This window comes from Bemisia tabaci, chromosome 5 (genome assembly GCF_918797505.1).
Source record: "Bemisia tabaci chromosome 5, PGI_BMITA_v3".
NCBI classification, from domain to species: Eukaryota; Metazoa; Arthropoda; class Insecta; order Hemiptera; family Aleyrodidae; genus Bemisia; species Bemisia tabaci.
This window is the reverse complement of record NC_092797.1, coordinates 46387503-46412065: the sequence shown is the minus strand read 5'-3', so window position 1 is coordinate 46412065 and position 24563 is coordinate 46387503. Positions and strand designations below refer to the sequence as shown.

At 40.4% G+C, this 24563-nt stretch overlaps 1 protein-coding gene across 1 annotated transcript in view; it reads right to left on the bottom strand.

Annotated features, from left to right (window-relative positions):
• Positions 1 to 19059, bottom strand: part of fw (CUB and Sushi multiple domains furrowed) — a 212824-nt gene extending 193765 nt beyond the window's left edge. The window contains exon 1 of the mRNA XM_019044136.2: positions 18755 to 19059. Coding sequence (XP_018899681.1) covers positions 18755 to 18857 — 103 coding nt within the window. The 5' untranslated portion in view covers positions 18858 to 19059. The remainder of the gene's footprint in view (positions 1 to 18754) is intronic.
• Between the last annotated feature and the right edge of the window lie 5504 nt (positions 19060 to 24563).

Here is a 24563-nt window from a genome sequence, read left to right as displayed (position 1 = left end):
AATGTGGTCAAAATAATCCCACGTTAATTTTCACAATATAGGATGGTGTTCGAGCTCATTCTATTAACTCGGCAATTGCTTTGAAACCATATTGGCGATTCTCGCGGAATTGGACAGAAGCACAGTTGATTAAATCCCAAAGACCTTGCCCTTTCAGGAACTCAATTAAGAATACTCTACTATTACACGCGGCTACCATTACAGCCTCAACTCTAAGAGCTTTCCATGAGTATGAGCACGGCGTTGACCTTGAACAAAACCACGATTCCTGCGTTTTTCGTAAATTCATTCGGTCAAATGTCAAACTCCAGGACGTCACAAAAGTTCGACTTTAATTTTAGCCCACCAAGCGCCAGGAAGTCTACTGGAATCTGAGCCTGGATCAGCGGTGTTCTGATCAATTATATGGCTGGTTCGCTGATCGCTTTGTTTATCCCCTTCTCCGCGGGTTCATTGTTCGTGATCGGGGGACTCATCTTCCGGGATTCGGATTTCGAATTGCCTCAATTAAACTGGACTCATTAGATTCGCAACGCCATCAAGTGCGCTGGCCCGGCTCGAGAAGCGGGAATCATTCGAGAGGTCGGATTTTATCGCGAGGAAAGTAAAAATTACGGCGTCCAGGCCCTTTACGGCTGGACCATGCTAATAAGGCACTATCTGGACTCAAGATTCAATGCCAGAGCTCTCCCTAAAGCTAATGGGATCAAAACTAGGAATCTTAATCACCGGGTTGCTCAGATGGTGCCCTTTTGAATAATTAAGGGGTATCGCGGATGGAGAGATTGAGTGACATTTCCGAAAGAAAATTGAAATATTGGTCATCTTGAATAGAGTTCATCCAGGAGTGAACTTCGTCGAAAATACAACACAGAAGATAGTTTGGTTTTTGGAACTCCGTATTGGATTTTTAAGTTCATTCACGGCGTAAGCTTTCATAATTTTGCTTCCAATTTCAAGAGCGTTCCTCTGAAAATTACGAGAAATCTCATCTAATTCCTTCACCTGTGATCCCTTTGAGTTATTTTCATGCCCATTGCCCACTAAGGAGATATTCCAGTTGAAAACTAAAATTTATCGGTAAACTTTTGGAGTTTTCGAGTTGAAAATTTCAATTTCCAGCCGATCAAGAAGATTCGTAACATTGCACATTTTTAATGACGGGATTTACGTTTAAGTGACTGATAAAGGGATGAATAACAATATAGTCAGGTAGTTTTGATTTGACTACGAATCTTTAAAACGATCAAACTATCATTCCGGCCATTTAATTTTGATAATATTTGTCTCCCAAGGTACCATTGCAGTTTCGTTCACATGCATCTTCATAGTATATTTTGCGGGAGACATAGCGTGGCTCTTTTTTCACATTTTATAGCACATTTTTAGATCAGTGGAAATAAAAAGTTAAGACAGCCCTTATTTTCAAAACTATAAGTTGAGTAATCTGCACGCATTGCAAGCTTGTGTAACACACAATGCCACATGCTATGACACCGTCTTGTACCATCGTGAACCTGCCTCGTGCCACGATGAAAACTCGATGTAACCGTTCTAATTTTTGTTGTTGTTGTAGTTGTGCTTTGACGTAGTCCTGCGCAACTTGAAAAATTCATCAATAGGTGCTCCGGGAAAATGTAAAAAAGTATGAAAAACCTTTGTACTTTGTAACTTTTCCGAACGGGCTACATGTATGCTAGCCACCCTACTCTTGTTTCTCACTCAACACGCGAGACAACAAGAAAAAGGCAACTGGAAAAAAATTCTTGGAAAATTCTCGAAAAAAGTGTGTGATAAAAAGTTGTTTACGGATCTCTTTACCTTTTACCCGGCATCGACGATCCTACCTGAATATCGATGGCCAAAGTGGAAACCTACATCTCTCCTTTGCAGTGTTTCAGAATTTTCGCCCTATTTTATTTTATTTTTTAAGAGAAACAAGCCAGCCTCTTTGCTTGAAATTTATGCAGAATTCTCTGATGACGGAGAAGAAAAATCAACTAAGTCTTTCAGAAATTACGTTGACTAGTTTTCCGAAGAAAAAATAATGTATGACAAGACGTCTACAACGTTGCAAATGAAGATACGTAATTTGGCTTTTTCACCATCGATATTTTGAGCGTATTTTTATATATTTATTAAATTTTAAAATTTATTTTAAAACTTTCTTTTTTTATTGCAGCCACTGCCAGTTGGAAAGCCCCAAAACTGCAAGATTGATAGATCATGATTAAGATTGCTATAATGAAAAGTGCACGTGAAAGCCTCTCAATCCATTCCGACAGCTAATATCCCTCCATAGCCGCAATGACACCGACCAGCTGACTCTCAAGAAAATAGGACGTATTTATGCTGAAACGAACTATGTGCATAGGGGTAGCGTGTAACATAACTCCTTTCACCACGAATAAGGCCAATTCACTCATTGCTCATTACGACACTTGTCGATGGCAGCGCTTTTCAACCTAAAACCCCCACTGGACATAGCGGAGAAAACTCGAGCTGGCGTGAGGCAACCCGGGGTAAATTTCGTCATACACATTGCACATTGTCCTACCACGTGAAGTATAAAGCGCATAACTCCCGTAGAATCCTTACCAGAGCCCGCGGTTCTTGCAGCATAGAGAAACGGCTCCGAAGACAGTGCAGATGGACAATGCACGCCGGCTATTATGACCGTCTCAGTGCACACCGTTGCGGGAGGTGGAATGCAAAAAGTTGATTGTGGTTCGGCTCAATTTTCCACTCCGCGGTTCGGAAAGGAAATTCGCGAGTTCAGGGGTATCAATCGCGGTCTGAGCGACGAGATCGTTTCCTTCCTTGTCGATCTGTCTTTGAGGACGCTTTGAGTGATGATTCTGAAGATTTTCCGGCGTTTTCGAGGCGTGGGGAAGAGGAGAGAATCGGAGGATTTCGGAAGGAGCTCAGTTGTTGCTCTTGTTGGTTGATTTTTTTTTTTTTTTTTTTTTTTTTTTTTTTTTTTTTTTTTTAAATAAAATAAAACATAAATGCTTTGAACTTAGCAATCGGAGATACGCATTTTTTGACCTAAAATATTATACGTATGAAACATATCGACGGTGAAACTGCCAGACCACGTATATCGGTCTGTGACGTGGTAGACTTCAATTCTTGAAAACTTTCGCAATTTTTCTTCTCTGTGCGAGAAAAACTCTGTAAGAAGTTCGAGAAATTATATTGATTTATTATTTTGCAAAACAAAATAAAATTAGAGCGAAGATTTGTAAACACCGCAAACGAGATACGAGGTCTGGTAGTTTCACTGTCGATATAGTAACAAAAGGGCACGAACATTAGTTTTTTCAACTTTTGGAGACCCGTAAAAAACTGTCCATTTTTTATGGCACGATGAATTTTTTTAGGATTAAAGCGCAAATAAAAACTTGGGACCCCTGCATGTGATTCACCCTACTTTTTAAATTAAAAGTCAGTGCTATAATGTGGAAATAAAAACTTGGGACCCCTGCATGTGATTCACCCTACAAATTTTTAAATTAAAAGTCAGTGCTATAATGTGGCTTTCCCAGAAAGAAAAATAGGTCCATGCATGCCTTTTTAGTTTTAATTTTTTTCACCATAATAATTTCTAGATGGATTAATGTTTTGTCTCCTGACTCTTTTATAGTGTAACTTTGAAAATTTTTTAGAGGATTGGTGTCGGAGTGGAATTTAAAATTCTCAGAAACGGCCCTTTCGTAAATTGATCATTTTTTGTTTTAGTCCACTATGTAACAAACTGAAATATATTGAGTGGTTGTCACTTCGTTCCTGCACCGCCAAAATTTATTTATCGTCAATACCGTTTTATTCCTTCCTATATAAGTAGCCTAAAGTCACTATTTCGATAGCTAAAGTGCCAAACCACTTATTTTCATTGGTGTGTTTCAAAATTTCTGTTCCTATTTTATTTTTTCTGCGAGAAACAAGTTAACTATACAGCTTGGATTTCTACGAAATATTCTGCTATTAGAGAAGAAAAATCAAAGAAGTTTTTCAGATATTCTGTTGACTAGTTTTCCAATTAAAAAATAAAGTATGACAGGGAGTTTGCAACGTTGCAAACAGAGATGCGTTGTCTCGGACTTCGGCCATTTATTTGGACTGTATTTTGCAATTTAGAACTATACATTTTAACCCGGTTTAAAAACGACGAATATGGCCATTAGTTTCCCTAAGCACATACGTGTTTTTCCAGAAGTGCCAGAATTTATAGTTCCAAATTGCAAAATACAGTCCATTTATTGGTGCTTCAGTCAGTTCCCAATATGGACCTCCCCCCACAGTTGAATTTTTCCCAAATATATTTTTTCCTATTTTTTCAAATGCTGCTTTAAAATCACTATTTAGTGGTGCTTTCATCTGAGTATCCTCAAAAAAAGTGCCCTCGTGCCCTTTGACACTAGCTTTTTCTAAACGCATCCAGTCGTCAACGCGATAATCACGCCATTGTACTGACGAATCATGACGTGCACAGCTATCTCGTTCGGAATGAGAAATCTCCAGGTTGAGCGGAGAACGAGATCCGAGGGAAAATAGCCGAGATTTTTAGTGCGAAACCCGCATTAAAAAGGCGTTCTTCACGCGCGTCATGTACACTGGAAAGTCAAGGTCTGTCGGGGGGTCGCGCTCGTAAAGGCCCCCCAGTGACGTCACCCAGTAGACGCCACGCAGGGAAGCACGGTGATCCGTCTTTGAGCTAGTCTGGACGTGTGGCGCGGTTGCACCCGACCTTTGATGGATTGTCGTCGAAAGTGAGCTGACACCGGCCACTGGCCGTTGCCAACTCGTGCCAAAGCTCGACATTAGTGTTGATTATTCTTTGATGTCTCTCACCTTCAAAGCTCTCTTTTCACGATCAAAATGAGGCGATCGCAGAGAGGCATAGATGCGCGTGTTGCCTACATCAAAATTTAAGGCGCCTCTTTTTTTAAATCAAAATATAACGTGAACATATCTTCAAAATATACATATTCGATACTCTGTTTGCAATATGTTGATTGAAAAAAGGGACGCGCCTCTAAATTTTGGTGGGCAACACTTCACACACGCATCGACGCACAATAGATCGAGTCAATGGTAAAGGTGAGACATGATATGGAAACTTTCAAAGCTCATAACTCAGTGTACATAAAACTTCGAGGTTTCAAAAGCGGTTTCATTGGTTTCATGTACATTTTACAATAAAGGAAAGCTAATTCAACCTCGATCGGGTGTGGTTAAATTAGCATTTTTGTAATGCAAAATCTACATTGAGACGTGTCGGACACTTTTTTAAACTACGTAATTGTTAAATCAGCAATTTCATTTTTTTTCGTGCACTCGTTGTAACACATTTTATTTGGCAATTACGAGTAATTTTTGCATATTTTCTGAAATAGCACGACACCGCCAAATTACATTAAAATTTTCTAACTATATTTGGTTGAAATTTCCCACATGTCGCATTACGTATGCAAAACACGCAACGAACTTGGCAACTCTAATCGTAAGCCACCGCACTGCAGTAGACAGGTTGGTGGTTGCGGCCGCGCAACTAACTGCTTCTCCCCCGTTCGATGCTGAAACCGCGTATCGGCATCGGATTTTCGATCCAGTTGCGCGGTTTTTCCTCCGACGGGCTCATCAAGGTTCCCAGTCGGGCCGGGCTTGAGCGGTGGAAAGTTGTTAGAAACTTGACGCGCGAACATCTCGCATTGTAAACGGGAACGCATCGCAGACGCTGAAATTCGCGCCGGTACTCTGACGTGCTAAGGAAGAACGCCGTATGAGCCTTCAGGCGTTGCCAAGTTTCATTCGATAAGAACCGAATTTACTGGGAAAATTATGAATATTTATTCCCAACATTTTCAGACAATTTTGTAAGCGATTTACTCTAAATTATCTGAAAATTTCAAAGAAATATGTGCATATATTTCGTAAAAAATACATGTTTTATCGAAGGAAATTTGGCAACTCTCGAATGTTCATACGGCGTTCTTCCTTAGCACGGCAGTACTGATCGAGCACCGCGGACTGAAAACCGCGGAGAGCGCCATTTCACCTACACAATGGAACAATCGTCGGAAGATACATTGTCGGCGAAAATCCCAGACGCATAGGGGCAAAAACGCTCGGCTCGTTTTGGAGAAGGAGGGGAATGCATTGAGATATTACACGGACCTAGCGCGAGGCGGTCTGGAACTTTATGTTGTGGTTCGTCAAACGAGGTGTAGTCGAGTTCAATCTGGTTCGCCGAACTAGTTCGGGAAAATTTGACCATAGTACGAGTGCTTGGAGTTTTGGACGCTGATGACAGTGTCGTAGTCAGTGTAGTCAGTGTAGTCAGTGTAGTAGACACTGTCACGTCAGACAGTGATGTAGTTGCGTTCAATCTGGTTCGCCGAACTAGTTCGGATAAAATTTGACCATGGTACGAACGTCTGGACCGGGCCTTAGCACTGCTGGGCTAAGTAAAAACGCCGCATGAGCATTCGAATGTTGCCAAATTTTCTGGCAGAAAATATTTATTCTTGAAGAAAGTTAGGAATAAATCAAGTTATTAACGAAATCCTCTGAAAAATCGAAGAGAAATATTCACGAATTTTCCCGAAAAGCCGTGAGTATTCGAGAGATACTTTGACAACATCTGAAGGCTCATGTGACGTTCTTTCTTAGCACGACAGAGTAGGGAAGAATCGAGCAGCAGTTGAAATCGAAGACAAATAAACACTCTATTAGGGGTAAATTTCTCAAGTCCCCTCCCCCGCTATCGAATTTCAATAAATAATCACACCGCGATCTTTCGGTAATAAGTTGTGTGCTAATTAGACTACATTTTGCAATTAGAAATTCCAAATCTTGGTTTACGCACAAAAACACCTATCTGCATAGATACGCTAATGACACATATGTTGTTTATGAATTGAGTCTAAAATTGTAGTTCCTTAATGTCTCTGGTTGTAAGCTAGGAAAATAAGTTTGAGTTACAAAATCGATTTGCAATATTCACTGGGAAAGTTTTACTCTCGCACTTATGCTGAAGTATTTTCCGACCAAATTTTGTACAAGAAAACTTCGAGAAAGACGCATTACGCATGATGCCAGAGAAAAGGTAAACAACATGAGTGAGATATCTATAGCCAATAGGTTTAGAATGCCGTTTATCAGCTCGATCAAATTTCATGGTGCGATGTAACAATGCGTTTTTGGAATAGATAACTATTCGCACTCTCGTGTGTATTTGTTGCCTAAGCGGCAAAATTGAAGGCAAACCTCAAGGGGACAATATGTCGATGGCCAAAGCGCGTAACCACGTATATCCATTTCGATGTTTCAAAATTGCTACCCTTATCTTATTTTTTCGAAAAGAAACCAGCTAAATTCATAGCTGAAAATTTTTACAGAACAGCGCGCAAACCGAGAAGAAAAATCAAGGAGGTTATCAAGACATTATACCGACTAGTTTTCCAAAGAGAAAATAAATTCTGGAAGAAAAGGGTTTTACGTGGTTAAAACGTGGTAAATGCATGCTCAATACGTGGTTATTGCAATTTGGTCATCAATATGACATATAAATACGCATCAAATTTTAATGCCTCCAAGGTGAAATTTTCCCATCTCTCATCTTTGTTTCTACCCTTGAGTTTTCAACTTCCCCGATTATATCAAACAATAAATACGCACTTAGTGATAACCTCTAATCCAATAGGGGCATCATCAGTAATGACACAAAAATGAGTAACAGCCCAAGATTATTTCACAATTTTGAATCATTTTATCTCCTGATCAAACTCCACCGCAGCATATTTAGACGATAATTAGGCGGAAGGACACCTAGAGCTAACTTTCGAAGATCGAAGAGCGTTAAATGCTGTAAACATCGGCCAAAAATAGACTGGTTCCGCGTGCGTGCAGGAATTAACTTCACACCCGAAATTGTCCGAGGGCGATGTTTTAATGATAGTTCGGCACATCCAAGAAAGCCAAACTCCCAAACTGACGCGGGCTGTGAGTCAAGAGCAGTCGCAGTTGTAAGATCGTGCTGGAGAAATTAGCTAGACCACATTTGAATCGATTTCTGTTAGACGCGCGTATAAGTTCAAAAAATCATGAGTCTTGGCGTCCGTTCATCATGCAGGACGCCAGGGCTCATGAGTTTTTGGACTTACGCCGATTCATTCATGGAAACCGATTCATTTTGTGATGAATAAATGTCACTTTCCGGCCAAAGTATCACATGTGCCATGCGACGTTTAAAAATTTCCACCGCAATTTTATTTGTTTACGGAGAAATTTTTTAGCGAAGCTGCTGAGAATTTCACTGAATTTTCCTTGCCAACCAACAATTTTTCTGTCAAACAATGAAATGGTGGCGGGAATTTTTAAACGTCGCATGACGCTTGTGATATTTTGGCAAGAATGTGACGATATCTCGGACTTAAATTAGAAACAGCACATTTGCCATCAGCTTTCCTATTCAGAGGAGTGACTGTATCAATAAGCCAGAATCAGTGGTTTCATTTGCAAAATGTAGCCCATTTTATATACCGATGGTGAAACTGCAGAAATCCGTATCTCGATTTGTGACGTTGCAGACTTCCTGTCATACTTCATTTTCTACATAGAAAACTACTGAACGTCATTTTTCGAAAATTTCAGTGATTTTTCTACTCTGTATCAAGAATATTCCGTGGAAACTTCAAATCATGATGTTGGTTGCAAAAACTCCCAAAAAATGAAATAGGAGCGGAGATTTCGAAACACCGCAACCAAAATACGCTTTTTTGCAGTTTTATAATGGATATCCTGTAAGCCTGCAAATTGAACAGTTCTCGCGGGAAGAGCGGATTCTCTGGCGATGACGTGAGCTGAGAGATTTCTTGTAGGGACCTAAAGGGAAGGGAGCCGAGGAATGCGCCTTACATGTGCTTAAAGATGAAGGAAAGGGAGTTAGCCGACTTCGACTTAAGGCGATTCTGACGTAAGACGACTCCACGATTCTCGCTAAATCCGTCCAATTGTAAGTCGTAAACCAAACTTAAATTGTCGCAGTTTCACCGTCGCACTGTGGATCCAGCTATTAGACGAAGTCGGACATAAATTTGTCGTCTAAAATTTCAAATTTTGATGTTTATTTTGTCACAATTTCAATTTCAAAGGGTATTTCTGAAAGAATATTTCACGGAAATTCCAAGAAAACTACTCTTGAACTTTTTTGTTTCATATTTACAAAAATATAAGCTTTCAAAGTTTCCAGATTTTGTCCGAATTCTCCCATATTCTCGGTCCAGTGTGCGTCGGCTGTACTTGGTTTATTGGTATGAGACAACAGGCGAAATATAGAGGAAGAAACTTAGAAAATACTTTCACGATTTGTCAACCACTGACTTCGTAATGAATGACACGGTGCCGATTGGCGAGGCTTTATGTCAGCAGTCATATTTTATTTAAAGATTGCGCTTTCCTAAATTGTACAGTATTTCGGTGCGTGGACTCATCCTCGTTGGAGATGGACGGAGGAAGGCGTGAAATTACACAAATGAGGAGAAAGTAAACAAACATTCATCTTTCAGCGTCCGACTGCGTGGTCGATAGAACAGCCAAAACGGTCGAATTTTTTACTAAATCAAGGGAATAACTACAAAGGAAGTATAGTAAGAGTCAAAACCACGGGAATAAATGGATTGCTGATTTAACAAATACATTTTTAAATTGTTAAAAAATCTGTCCGGCATGTTTTAAATGTACATTTTACAAAAGTGGGGAGCTAATCTATCGACGGTGGTGGTTAAATTAGCATTTTTTTATTGTAAAACCTACATTGAAACATGTCGGACACTTTTTTTAAACTACAAAATTGTTAAATCAGCAACATCAATTTGTTTCGTGAGGGAAATTTTTATGTTACTGTAGGATAAAAAAATCAATTGATTGACCTACAAATTCTAAATATAATTTAAATTACTTGTCTGATTTCTAAATTAAGTGCATCAATGAGCACATTTATTTACTCGGTAGAGAGTGCTTCAGTCAAAGGATAGTTAAGCACTTGCATGCCATGCGGATTTGCAATGTAAGTGCTTTCATCTTTCGTAAAATTTTGCGAGAAATACGATGGTGTCACTGGTTTAATCTGATACGAACTCTCAAGCTCAAAAGAGTTCTCAAAGTTGAGTCATAGAATGGAGGGATCCATACCTTATGAAAGAGTCCACCTTCAGGTATATCCAGTTAAACTCTCCTCGTGTAGGTATAGTAAGTACATTAGCGGGATTGCCACCTTCTGGAGGGAATTTAAGTCCACAGCCATGGCAAATGCTGTTATCATATTCGCTCCCTGTGTGTGAAATTGTGAATGGAGGGTTTGACTGGATATTAGAGTGGACTCAGTCATAATGCAGGGGATCCTTTAATTCCGGCCTCAACTTTAAGAACTTTTATTAAACTTGGGAGTTCTTTTCACATGAAAACCAGAGGCACCGTGGTGCTTGTAACTGAAAGTTACATCGAGAAAAGTACTTAAATCGCAAACGAAGCATGTAAGAGCCACAATGGACGAACTTTATGCGAACGGATTGTGTATGCTCGAGGCCTTGCAAGAAAGAACATAGACTATCTGTTTTTATGCTGCAAAGTCCCCAGTAGCTATCGAAGAATGGAAGCGAGTGACGCAAAATATTCACGCTTGAAGACTAAATGATTCTAGGTGGCGGTAGCCACCCCGGCCCAATCCTAAAAAACTCCCCCTAAAAAATGACGACCAAAAAAAAAAAAAAAAAAAAAAAAGACGGGTGGCTGCTGCCTAACTAGATTTACATCACTACTTTCAATGAACACCGAAAGTTGCGTTTGAACTTTACAAAACAGAAAAAAAATCGGCCTTAGTATAAAGGCCCCGCCATAAAATAGTTTGCTGGCGAAAATTGAAAGCGCAAGTCGCAAGTTCTAGCATGTGTGTCTATCACGTCATTCGCGTCCGATAGGACAATGATGCGACTCTTAAAAAGGAATTTTTTGTTGCTTCGGTTCCCGCTTTTCAACATTTTTTCAGAGCATCAACATCATTTTACTAGTGTTGCCAAATAGTGATCTGAAAAGAATTTTTGCGTATGCATACTGTCAGCTTTAATTTTGGATTTTAAAACGATATTTCTTTTTTTTGGAGGGGGGGGGGGCAGGTGAAACGTAATTCTGACAGTAATGAAATCGTTTTTCCCCAAAAACTTCGGATTGAATCCAGTACTTCAGCAAAAAAATGTCAAATTCGTTCGTTATCTCGATGTGTGCTTACGCACGCTATAAAATTGTAAAAATGACTTCGAAATTCGGGGTATACTTCCTTCCTGTTTAACGCGCCCTCCCAATGTCGTCCCACAAATAGTCAAAGTTTCCCAGGTCATTTCCGTTTGGGAATATTCGGGAAAGCTCCTAGTGTAAACATGCCAAGTGACCCTTCAAAGTGTGAGTGGTTACTTTGCATGCACTTAATTGCATGTTTCTATGGTAGATTTTGGCCGAGAATTTATCTGTAAAATCTATATCTTATCCTATCTTATCTTATTTATAAAATCTATTTTCTACCAGAAATTAAACGTGAAGCCAGTATTTTAGCAAATTATCGAGAAAAGTTGTGGGAACGTTCTCGGAAATTATTGGGAAAGTTCCTAACTGCGTTTCCCAGGCTTTCCAGTGTCGGATTACCGTGTGTACGTATGTTTATATGTGTACGCTTCTTTGTAAAACTTTCCGGGTAAGCTGGGCATTCCCGGGAAAGTTCATATGAGGGGCTTGGAGGACAAGCGCATAAGTGCAGTTTTTTGCTATTTTGAGAAATACGTGTTTAAAGTTTTGAAATTACATGGATCTTTATGGCGGAAAGAAACTTCAAACTGACTTTTTGATGCTTAAAAATTGGTATTTGGAGGCGAAGTTTTCACCGAATGTGCATTGAGACTAGTTTCACTTGAAATGATTAAAATATGTTAATTCTCTCAAAAACTGCACTTATGCGTCTTGTCCCCTCATATGTAGATTCCTGATTCCTACACCCGATCTTGATGCTTATTGCAACCTAACTGCAACCTTGATGACCCATTTCGTCTCCGGGAAGACACATCAGCGCCTGGCGGGTTAATGAGCTCGCATTTCGCGGAAGTTTCAACATGTGCGGTAGGTTCGGTAGGTCGGCCCGCAAATTAGCGACTGGGCCCGCTCTTGCGTTCACACCCAGCTACCGAGCGTCGCGGCGCCCCGGCTCGTTCACGCTTTACGGTCCAGCGCCCGGCTGGCGTCGGTGGCGTCGGCGTGGCAACAGAGATGACATTACAGATACAAGCGTACAACCGCGTGGTTTAGAAAGTGAGAACGCTCCGTAAGGACACTCCAGCCTGCTTCAGCAGCCGTTCGCCGAGGCGCGCTGCCATGTTCGCGATCCCAGCACCTGCACTGCCGTGCTAAGGAAGAACGCCGTATAAGCCTTCAGACGTTGCCAAGTATCCTTCGCCAAATGCCGAATTTTCTGGGCAAATTGCGAATATTGTTTTCCAAAATTTTCAGACAATTTTGTACGCAATTTAATCTGAAATAACTGAAAATTTCAAGGAGAAACATGCATGAATGCTGTAAAAAAAAAAAAAAAAAAAAAAAAAAAAAAAAAAAAAAAAAAATGTTTTATCCAGGGAAATTTGGCAACTCTCAAGTGTTCATACGGCGTTCTTCCTCAGTACGGCAATGCAGACGTCATACCTATACTACCGTACTGAGGAAGAACGCCGTATGAGCCTTCAGACGTTGCCATATTGTCGCCAATAAAAAAGGATAATTTTGAATATTTTTCCGTAAATGTTTCAGATGTACTCGATTTAAACGGTTGTGCGGAATTTTGCGCAAATTTCAGTGAATTTCTTGTATAATGCGAAGGGAATTCCTTCAACATCTTCAAAGGAATCCGCACAAACGTTTTAATGTAAAAAATTAAATTGGCCTGTTAAATTTGGCAACAGCTAATGTGGATTGGTTCCTTTCTGCTAAATGCGGTTCAACTATGCCTAACTGACAATTTTGACAACTGACAAGACCTAACTGACACTTTTGGCAAAAATGAGTCAATGACTTTGACGCATCCTACCGTATGAAATACGAAAGCTGATGGTTTTAGTTTTTTTTTTTTTACAATTCTGTAGCTGAGCGCTGTAATGAGGCTGTGATGAGGCTGTGATGTATGAACAAATTGCAAATCTAGACTCAAAATTACAACAATGGCAAAGTTTTCTCTTCGCACTGCAAAACTGTCAGTTTGCGGATAAGTGGTATTGTTCGTTAGCCATCGATATCTGAGAATTAAAAGAATATGTATGTATAGCTTTCCTCCAAAAAAAAAACCATTTTATCCAGGGAGAATTTGCAACGTCTAAAGGCACATACGTGTTTGTCCTTACAACGGCAGGACCTCCACAAAGGAGGGAGAGAGACTACATTCTGATAGGGACGTAACGTCATTGGGGATCGAAATTGGAACATTGCGCCCCCTCCTAGCAAATAGGGGCCGCTCGGGGAACGTTGCGGTTCAGGCTAATATTTCAATGGCAGAAGATTGGTCGCAGGCGGAGGTTCCATGATCAAAAATTTGGGTCCACAGTTGTAATAGTCTTAAAAACCGCGAAAAATGACCTGTTTTTAAGAAATTGTTTGGAGAATGAGAGGGCGAGGGTTTAAACCCCTCCCCAGGGAATACCCATAATGCACCTTCCATAATTCATTGGTTTAATATCAAATATTCCAATAACACTTTACACAACGAATACAATTTGTTTCCGTTTGGTCCATGTTGAATGTACGAGTTGTAAAGCTAGCATCTTGCTCAGAAACTAATTTTCAAGATTCCTATTCCATAGATAGCTTCCTATCTTTACAATTTTGAAGAATAATTAAATGTCATGGTGCCATGATTCATATCTCATCCAGCTCCCCGATTTTTGAATCTATATCGAATGACCTTGATCGATATATAGCATTGTTAAGATAGGGATTTATCGATCAGAAGCATTCGATAACGATTCAACAATCGACCCGCAGTGGTCCATCTCATGGTAATTTTCTGTAAGGAATCGCCACCGACGTCAAATTATAATTAGATCTAAACCGTGACCTGCGGGTCGATTGTTGAATCGTTATCGAATGACCTTGATCGATATATAGCACAGTGAAGATAGGGAGTTATCGATCGATTTCATTCGATAAACGATTCAACAATCGAGGCGCTGAACTCTTTCGATCCTACCAAAAAAAAGAGTTAAATTGATCGATGATTATACAAAATTCGATATTCATGCGGGTGCATGTATCTAGTCTGGATCATTTGAGAACGAAAAAATGGTCAGTAATGGTTGAAAATTTCCAACTTTCTTTGGGTAAATTTTCAGGCTAGTTATGCAGAGCCGGCAGCACTGTTAGGAGTCGACAGACACTGATTTGACGAGAAGCTTGTTCACCTTTTCGGCTGCAACTGGAAGCAATTGTGTGTGTCACTGTTTCGCTCCGGTGCGGCCATGCTGAGTAACCGGCCGATTCAAAAATTTTAGTTTCGCAACATCCCTGGTGATCTCATTCCGGGCCGCATCTCGCATTCTCGCATCGCACACCGTGGAAACTCTTCGCAACTGCTGATAAATATGCACTGCACTTATTCACATGTGTGCGTCAATTTAGTTCCCTGTAGTTTTGCACCAATTCACCAATAAATTAAAAAAAAAAAAAAAAAAAAAAAAAAAAAAAAAAAAATTGAACTTGAACTTGAACTAGATGCCTATATTTTAAGGATGAAATCATGTGAACACACGAATGTTCACAATTTTCCTCGCTCAAAACGAAAATAGGTATGGGCCTCATCATAAAATACGTAACGCTCTTGAGGGGACATATCGTAAAAGGCAGGTGGATTTTTAATGGATTTCGATCCATGAGAAGTGCGAATTCGGTAATTTTGCTCTATGGGAAGGTAAAAAGGGAGAAAAAAGTAATGCTACGTTATCTCAGACGCTGAAATATCGTGCCTTCGTTAATTGACTTTTTTTTCTCTTTTTTTAAAAGTAAAACCTGAAAATAAGTGGCAGCACAAAAACGCCATTTTTGATGTGTGATAAACATAAAAAGTAACACGCTACAACTGCTAAATGCCTAGAAAAAACAACCGGATTTGTAGCAAAATCAATATACCTCAAGCTTAAGTGTAAATATATCAAGAGGGAACGAGGGAATAAAATATTGGAAACATCTGGCTATCAAAATTCTCACATTTTATCACCATTTAACGTGGTGCGTGCACATTTTAACAACTCGACACGCGCTATTTGTTCCTTTTAAATCATCACCGTGGCGTAACGTGCTGTGCGATGTATAGATTGATCTACCGTCTAAACCAAAGACAAAGAATCTACAAACAGGGTATTCGCAACGAACACCTTTATAATCGATTCTTTACCATAACTTCAAATGGAGAAATATCGATAATAGATTACTCACGTTTCGCCACTGAAATCATCCACGGAAAAAAGGACCTTACGTGGTGCATACAATTTCAAAATTGCGCAATTAGCACCAGTGCTGAGACAGTACTGCTGGATTTCATGAACGTTTGATTATGAAAAACACCCAAAATGTTCAAACTAACCCTCAGTCATAAGCCATTAAAGTGTAAAATTTGTTTTAAAAAAACCAGTGGTCTTGAGAAAAAACCGCTTGAACTTTTGATTATTTTTGTTCGCGTCTCAAAATGTTTCAATTATAATGCAAATTTTCATCTTCTGTAAACGGAAAATAAATGAAACCATTTGCGACTTACATTTTAGTATATTAGATTGTGTTTCTAGGAGAGATCGGGTCCGTAATGATAGAGTGCGTCAGATAATGGAAGTCGAAAATGACATCGTGTTCGACGTCATGACCAAACAACTTGTTTGGTATGGTCATGTCAATAGGATGACGGAAGAGAGGCTGCCAAAAAAGATGCTTGATTGGGTTCCTCCTGGGAGGAGACGTAGGGGACGCCCAGTGAGAGGTTGGCGACAGGGGGTGTTAAATGAGATAAGAGATTGTCAACTCCCTGATGACCTGTGGGAAGACCGAGCTTTGTGGCGATTAGGCGTCGCACAGCGCCAAAGAGCGCTATAAAAGCGACTCATATATATAGATTGTGTTTCTGACGCAAAATTTTTAATTTCGATTTTTCAACACAACTTGATCAAGTATTATGTGGGCTACTTAAGAGAGAAGGGAGTCTAAGGTTGTCTCACGAGACCCAACTAAAGAAGAAAGGGTGTCAAGCTCGGTCTCTCGTAGCCTTACATCTCTTAATAAATATATTTTACTATTTTCCAATAAAAATTAAGGTTTCCTCCGTTATATTTTGAAGAATTAGAAGGAAAAAGACAGGTGTCGTGCTTGTCAAACGTACAGTTCAAAAGAAGGAGCTGAGAGGCTGTTTTACTGATTGTACAAGGAGGGTACTACACTGCCGTCCTAAGGAAAAACGCCGTATGAACCATCAGGCGTTGCCAAATTTCTTTTCATAAAACGCGCATTTCTTGGTAAAGTTATGCATATTTTCCACCCAATTTCTCAGATAATTTAGTTCACAATTCTACCTAAAGATTCAGAAAATTTAAAGGAAAAATATTCATAAGTTTCCTCAAAAATAAACATTTTACTAAAGGAAATTTGGCAACTCTTGAATGTTCATACGGCGTTCTTCCTTAGCACGGCAGTACAGTGGGCCAGAGTGCCTTGCGTAATACTTTCACGGCCCCCACTTCCTTTTTTTGTGATTGGTCACATTTTTAGCATTTTTTCTTCTTTATTTTCATGTCATGCGTGCACTTTGACATGAGTCTCATTTGAACCTCGCAGACTGCAAAAAAATTAAATAGTTTGCGCACGTTTTTTGGCTGACAGTGAGGAGTCAAAAATTCGAGACCGTGTACTGCGCGATTCTGCATACATGCCCAATTGCCCCTGTCTCTCACGTTTCTGTTAAAAATGTGGGGCAGTCGGTGAATGTGTGGAGTTAGGTGTATGACACGATCCACTGCCTTTAGTTTAAAAGCGTAATTTTTTTCACTGAAAATTCCATGGCCTTAATTGAAGCTACCTATTGTAAATATATTTATAGCAAATACTCTATTTCTCATATCCTTTTTCCATACGTGTGCATGAATGGGAGCGTTTTATGAATTTCCCGAGAAACACAAATTCATTGATAAAATTCAAAGCTCAGGTTCTCCCCATTTTTTAGGGTTAAAAGAGAAAATAATCATATTGTCTCATGGGCTCGTTCTCTCCCATCTAACAATTTGTTTAATTTCATTAGATTTGCCCGTTTTTAAATATGACCCACCTTCTCAGGAGTGATATAGTAGCTTTTGATACATTCAAATGTATCGGACTGTTCGATTGAGACCTCTCTATTGAGGAGAAGCTAAGGTCAACCGATTAGAGTGTTGTTTTGTGCTAAATTCTGAATGAGATCTGTTCCGAGGAAATGTTATTTGCCACTTTTTCCACGGTTCTTGAATGATCTCAGGCGTTAGATTATCCAATTTTCATTTGACTCTCATACTGGTAACAATTCAAGGAGGCACTTGGGTCGACGATCAGAGAGGTTCAGGAGAGGTTGATGGGAAGATCAGAACGGAAATTTTCAAGAGCGCCTGTAAGTCGAATTTGACGCACGACGGTGCTTGCGTAGGATGATGGGTCTAGAAGCTATGGTATAATGGCGTGCCAAGGAAGAACAACGTATGCGTATTTGTTGCCAAATTTCCTCCGACAAAATATTTATTTTTGAGAATAGTTGTGCATATTTTTCTTGAAATTTTCAGACGTTTTCAGATGAAATAATAAAAATATAAATAGAATAGATAAAATTGCTTAAAAAATCGGAGAAAAATATTCTGAATTTTCCAAGTAAATTGGTCTTTTGGTCAAAGAAATATGCCAACGTCTGAAGGCTCATATGGCACGGTAGCATATCTCCATGTGTGTAGAAATCATATGACACAAATCCTCGGGTAGAAAACAGTTGCTGCAGTTAAGATATATTTGGCCTAGTTTGAAAATTGAAGGCGAAAAAACGACGAGCCAACCTCCACACCCCACTCGAGCCACCTCGATTTCCTTTCAATTTTTAACCAGAAAACACCATTGCATCCAGAAATTCCGGATTTAATTCCTGAAACGCAGTATTTACCTCCATTTCTAAGCAGGAATATGGTGCTTTTTGCGAAAAAATCATTCTCTCACGTATAGTAAATACAGAAGTTGCGAAAGGGAACCAGGCAATCGATCGATACCTCTCACTCTTTCGAAGTTCCAATCACGAGTTTCAACGTGAAAAAAGGAACCGATCCCTGATAAAAAATGACCAGTAGAGCAGAGTCAGAATGCCATCCAAATTATCAAATTTTCTACAGAAGTCAGCAGCTCGCTGAACTGATATTACAGATGATTCACGGAGCTGATGTCAGTGATTGAGATCAGCAGAAAACTTGAATATTTGACCTTGATTTTGATATTGTTCTACTGGTGATATTTATCGGAGAAGTCTGAGTTATCCCGGATAGCCTCCCACCATTTACTCATTATGAATTCAACTCTTTCTTGGCTGAAAAAATAAATAAATAAACTTTTATTTTTCAAACGAATTCGGTAGGTAATCGTATAAAAATCCCCCATTAGATAGAAATCCAAATGGATAAATCACCTGGTTTAGTTAGATATCCACTGACGAACAGCAAGCTGAGAAGCAAGGTTCCACTCCTGATCCGTTGGCACAACACTAAAACACAATTTCTTAACTTCACCATAGCGTCAAGCGCACGTCAGAAGCTCGCGCGCGCACAAATTTGAAGCAAACCCACTGAGAAAACGACCATTTAGGCGCACATCACGAGCGAAACCCGCTAAGGGGAACACAAGAGCGAATTCCGTGGGATAACCTAAAACTGGGCGAGACACTAGCACGATAGACCATGGTCCTCCGAACCATCAAGGCGCGCGACCAGCTGGAAACTGGCGGTCGGTTGGTCCGCGGTCCTCCGGGTCCGCGGCCGCGGTGGGAGAGGACCGGTCACGTGACTGATCGCCGCGCTCAAAGACATAGTCCTAATGTCTAACGGTATGAGAGGTATTATTTGAACGCGTTAATTTGGCCGCCTAATTCCCGCCGATGATACAGCACCGAGGGCCTAATTGTTCCTCGCGTCGAGGTCGGCCATTGTCGCTGTATGTGCGTGTAAGGCTCGACGGTTTACCTACCGCGGGTGGGCGGTCGCGACTTTGTAACTGTTTCTTTTTCGGGGCTGGCCCTGAGTGTCATCCTCGCTTGAAAGGATTCCTGTCACGGCTCATTCGAATTGGGTGAGTGTGCTAGACGTGTTGACAAGGATAGAACAGCCCATATCCGTAGCTGGGAAAGGTCTGTGGGGGAACAAGGAACCGTTTTCCCCTTACGGAGATCTACTGATGTATTTTAAGCACCGGTCCACGCATGAACTGAGGACATCTTCGCTGAAATTGCTGATTGTTGTCTTTCAAAAGGCCGAAATACACGGTTAGTCTCACACTGGAAAAAAAAACACATTGGATCTACAGTCCAGACTCTTAAAAACATCGACGAGAAAAAATACTCTTGATTCAATCAGATTTAAGCTTAAATCAAGAACCAAGCCTCTTAATTTGAGCGGATTACCTTTTGAGTCAAGCTTAAATCTGATTGAATCAAGAGTCCTTTTTCTTGTCAATGTTTTCAAGAGGCTGCACTCTAGATCCAATGTGTTTTTTTTTTTTTCCAGTGCAGCTTCAGTTCAGCATTAGTTTGGCATTTGCTCCAAACCCGGCTTTTCAAACAGCTTATTTTGTGGTATTTTTAGCGGTAGTCCCAAAAAAATCCACCACATCGCGCAGCTAAAATTTCACTTCAAATTGATTTTTTTTTTTCCAAAAATTACCACAGATGCCTGGTGTCCTTCGCCGCGGGCTCGAAAGCAGTGTTCTAAGTTCATACCAAACTTTTGGAGCCATTTGACGAGGAAGCCCAGTAAAACGTCATCGTCATTTTTTAATAGGATCCATTAAAAACTTGAAAGCAATTTTTTGCAATAAGAGCAAGGCTGCGACAGACATCAAGCCTACCTCAAATTTTTAATGCTGACGTAATGTTGTAATGTCTCCTGTATCAGGCGCCAGACTAATTTTAAGCACGTCTCGTCATTAGACGAGGAGCGTAACTAAATTTCAGGGTCGCAAAATTGACTCAAAAAATTCAATTTTATACCGATAAGCGCCTGTGTAATCATTCCCCGAATTTTCCTGGTTTTTCCATGATATCTGAAGAAAAATTCGCGAGTTTTTCACTTCGATATGCCCGATATTTCCCAAAAAAATACAATTTGCGAGGGCGACTTCGGCAACTTTGAAATGTAATTGCGTTTTTTTCGCGGGGGAACGACCATTTAGCGCATGACGTTCGGTGACGTTAAGAGGGAAAATTCCCTTCCTAAATAAAATTTTCCACTCCCGTCCGTCAGACTATACCATTGATTGCAGTGCACCCATCGAATGCGACAACGACAACCACCTCGTAACAACGTAGTTATCGCTTCATGCGTCTATGACAGCATGGCTGTTGCATGTACCTAGAATGCCTACTGAGCTTGAAAAACTAACAAAATATTACCACAATGGGCGATTATGTAGCACCTCTGAGTTGTACTTTTCACCACACCATCGAACCTCTGACATAACGGCGCATCTCTATCTCCACATGAGCCGCGGAAAGCAGTGCGATACGTGGACAACAGGGCTCAGGTGGAATTGGAGATACGCCCTTTAGGCCCCTAGCGGCGCGCGGCAAGATCGTGCCTCTCAATTACCCGTTTCGGCTATGCTAAATCTCAATGGAGATGTTGCATGTGTGACGAATTTGCGATTTGACTGATGAAACTTATGTAAAAGTTCGCGAGAAACACGATGGTGCCACTGGTCTTCACTGATATCAACTCCCAAGCTCAAAAAAAGCTCTCAAGTTGAGGCCAAAATGGAAGGGATATCCCACGCTATCCTGAGAGTCCACCTCTACTTCAAGACAAACTCTCCATGCAAAGATAGGGAGCAAATACATTAGCAGTGATGCCGTCCCGTAGCAGAGTCCCCAAATAAAGTGGTAGCCCTGTCAATGTATTTGCTCCCTATCTTTGCATGGAGAGTTTGTCTTGATGTAGAGGTGGACTCTCAGGATAGCGTGGGATATCCTCTCCATTTTGACCGCAACTTGAGAGCTTTTTTGAGCTTGGGAGTTGATTTTAGAGAAAACCAGAGGCACCATCGTGTTTCTCGCGAACTTTTACATGAGTTTCAACAGTTAAATCGCAAATTCCTCACACATGCAACATCTCCATTACAATAAGATGATCGTCCTTTAAGAGGACTCGCACAACGAGGCACTTGCAGTCGTTGGAGTTTCCAGGCAACTGAGTGACACCATGATACCAAAATAATACACTTTGAGAACGCTTGAAGCTTCAAATTATTCATAGTAGAAAATTAGGATGTCTGTTTTGCGTGTATAGATTGGTGTGTTCGTCCGTGCACTCTATTCAAAGGCACACTCGTTGTGTCTACTAGACCTTTTTTCAGCAGGGCATTGAGATCGCAAGAACATTATACAAAATTCTCAGAGTGTTTAATAAGGTTGTTGCACTGCTGGTAAAGAACATTTGTCTGAGTGCTTCAAAAATCATCCTTTCGGTGCCGAAAGGAGGTGTTCCTGTTCCCACCTAGTGCAACGGTGTTGTCCGCAACCACGTATCTCAATTTCACGGTATTTGAAAATCCCAGCTCCTGTTTTAATTTCTTGAAAGGAGAACAAATCGGTAAACTTAGAACTTCAGAAGACTACGTCTGCCAATAACTTTATACGTGGTCTATCGGTTCCATCAAATAGTATGAGCGATGTACATCTGTGTGTTTTTCGATCTATAATTATGCCTCCAAAAAGTATGTTGTGTTTGTAGCAAAATTTTAGGCAAACTTCAGACCAACATCGTTCATTGGTTCAATCAAAGCTCATAGAGAGATATAAATGTAATTTTTCGAATAGGTAACTATTCGTGCACCTCGGTGAGTATGTTGCCTACGCAGAAAAATTTAAGGCGGCTTAACATGGACGACATCTCCCAATAGGTAAACAGCATTGTTCATCGGTTCGACGTAAGCTTATGGAGGTGTATATAAAAATGTATTTTTTCGAATAGGTAACTATTCGCGCACCTCGGTGAGTATGTTGCCTACGCAGCAAAATTTAAGGCGACTTAACATGGACGACACCTCCCAACAGGTAAACAGCATAGTTCATTGGTCTAACGTAAGCTTATGGAAGTGTACAAACATGTGTTTTTCGTGCACATAACTCTCTCGCTTTCTAACATGTTTGTCACCGAAAAAAATCATTGCACCCCTTTCTTACGACGCACTTCCAAAGCTTAACTGTTGGTTTTCACTCGAAGTTCATAAATATTGCACTTAATGCGGTCTGTCTTGGTGAGATTAGTTACGGTAACTTCTTCCGACCAACCCCAAACTTTGACCAGGAAAAAAGTGTGAACGAGCATATTACTTCTGTGTTTTTAACTCCCCGGCAAAAACAATTGTGGGTGCTCTACTAAATAGAGCGACTATAGTCCCAGCTAGAGTACCTGTATAGGGAGAGTACCGACAGATCTGAAACTCCGAAAGTCCATCAGGCCTTCACCGATGCCTCCGCGAATAAAGTTAGGGCCCAAAAGGGCAGCCAACCTATGAATTTCAATTATCCAGAGCGATTTACTGATACTATTGTTACGAACCGTCCTTTACTAAGCACGTGTTTGACTGAGTTTTTGCATAAATTTACTCAATTTCGCGGAAGAACGCTCATTTCTGTACATTCTCGGTCATCTTGGTTAGAATTGGAATCTGCAGACTGGCAGTGAAATTTTGTGCGTTAGAAGTTGGTTAGAAGGGTGGCTGCACTTTTGGGCCCTAAGCCCTCCATGAACCGATCTGTCGGTACTCTCCCTATACAGGCACTCTAGTCCCAGCACGCTGGATTTTCAACGCACCAACAGTGTCGCAGTCGCATATAATTTAACGCCGATAGTTCCTGGCATTCACTTATTCTTTTATGGTTCTTTTGCCTCAATCGCTATCCACAATCGGTTGCCGCCGCTTCACGTCCATTCTACTTGATGATGGGGTCTGCACCGTGCAATTGTCTATCGCGAGAGGGCCAATTTACTGTTTCAAAACTCGATCAAAACACATAATGCGCTTCGTCTCGAACTGCACAGTTCCGCATTCCTCCTGGAACTTGATTATAATCGCGCGGCTCAAAATTTGCCTGCGAGAATGTTATGCAGAAGAGCTGACGGAAAAGCAGGAATTCATGGGTTCAGGATTAATGGGATGTATTCAAATAAATAGGAATTGTCTCCGTAGTGACCTAGGCCAGGAGCCCTAAGATCTGTGATGTAACTTACATGATGTAGATCGTGTCACGATGCAGTTAGATTTAAATACGAACTATGCATTTACGATTTATTTACGTCATTTTGATTTAAATACGTCATATCGGAAAACGGAGCGCTTGAACTAAAAGAGAAGACAATAAAAAAAAAAAAAAAGTGAGAACTTGGAGCTGCATTCAGTCTACAGAATTACACATTTAAAGATCTGATTCGCGATGACTTCCGTCTCTCCTGCACTGAAAAAATATTCTCGGCGTTTTCACCAAGGTCCGTTGGTATACCTTTACCATCTCACTTTTATTACCAACTTTTGGTAATTTTACCAAAACAGACTGTTAAGCTTACCTAAAAACTGGCATTTTACTGTTTTTTCAGGTAAGAAGACCATTTCTATTGGTAATCAATTCCCGGTAACTTTGCCATTTTATATCGATAATCTACCACAGTCGATAAAAATTATTGGCGATTTTACCAAGGTCCAGTAAAATTACCGAGAAAGTTCAATAATTTTACCGAGATTTCTCGGTAAAATTACCAATTCCATGAGTGGTAATTTTACTAAGAAAAAACTGGGATCAAGTAGAACCCTGCATTCTTGGTAATTTTACCCTTTTCTTAGTAAATACACCGAGATTTTTTTTCAGTGTGGGTGGATAAATTTCCAACCGCGAATCGCTGAGGTTTCACCTTGATGTCTCCGTCAAAGAAATATTCCATTCATGTCAATGTACCCATGACATATACCGAAAATTTTTAAGGCGCCCATTTCAAAATAAGAACATTGGAATGAGGGAGAGAAGCATCCGATGATACAATCAGAAAAAATGCACGCATCTCACCTGGCCATTTGTTAAATGGGAGATTAAACAAAAGGTGCTTTCGGAGGTCTCCTATTATATTAGTGCCGTTATTTTTGTTTGCAGTTCTGTTGGCCCCTGATCTAAATTCTTTCGCATTATTACAAAGAGGTCCTGGCAAAGAGCAATTAATTAGTGATTATTATAATGG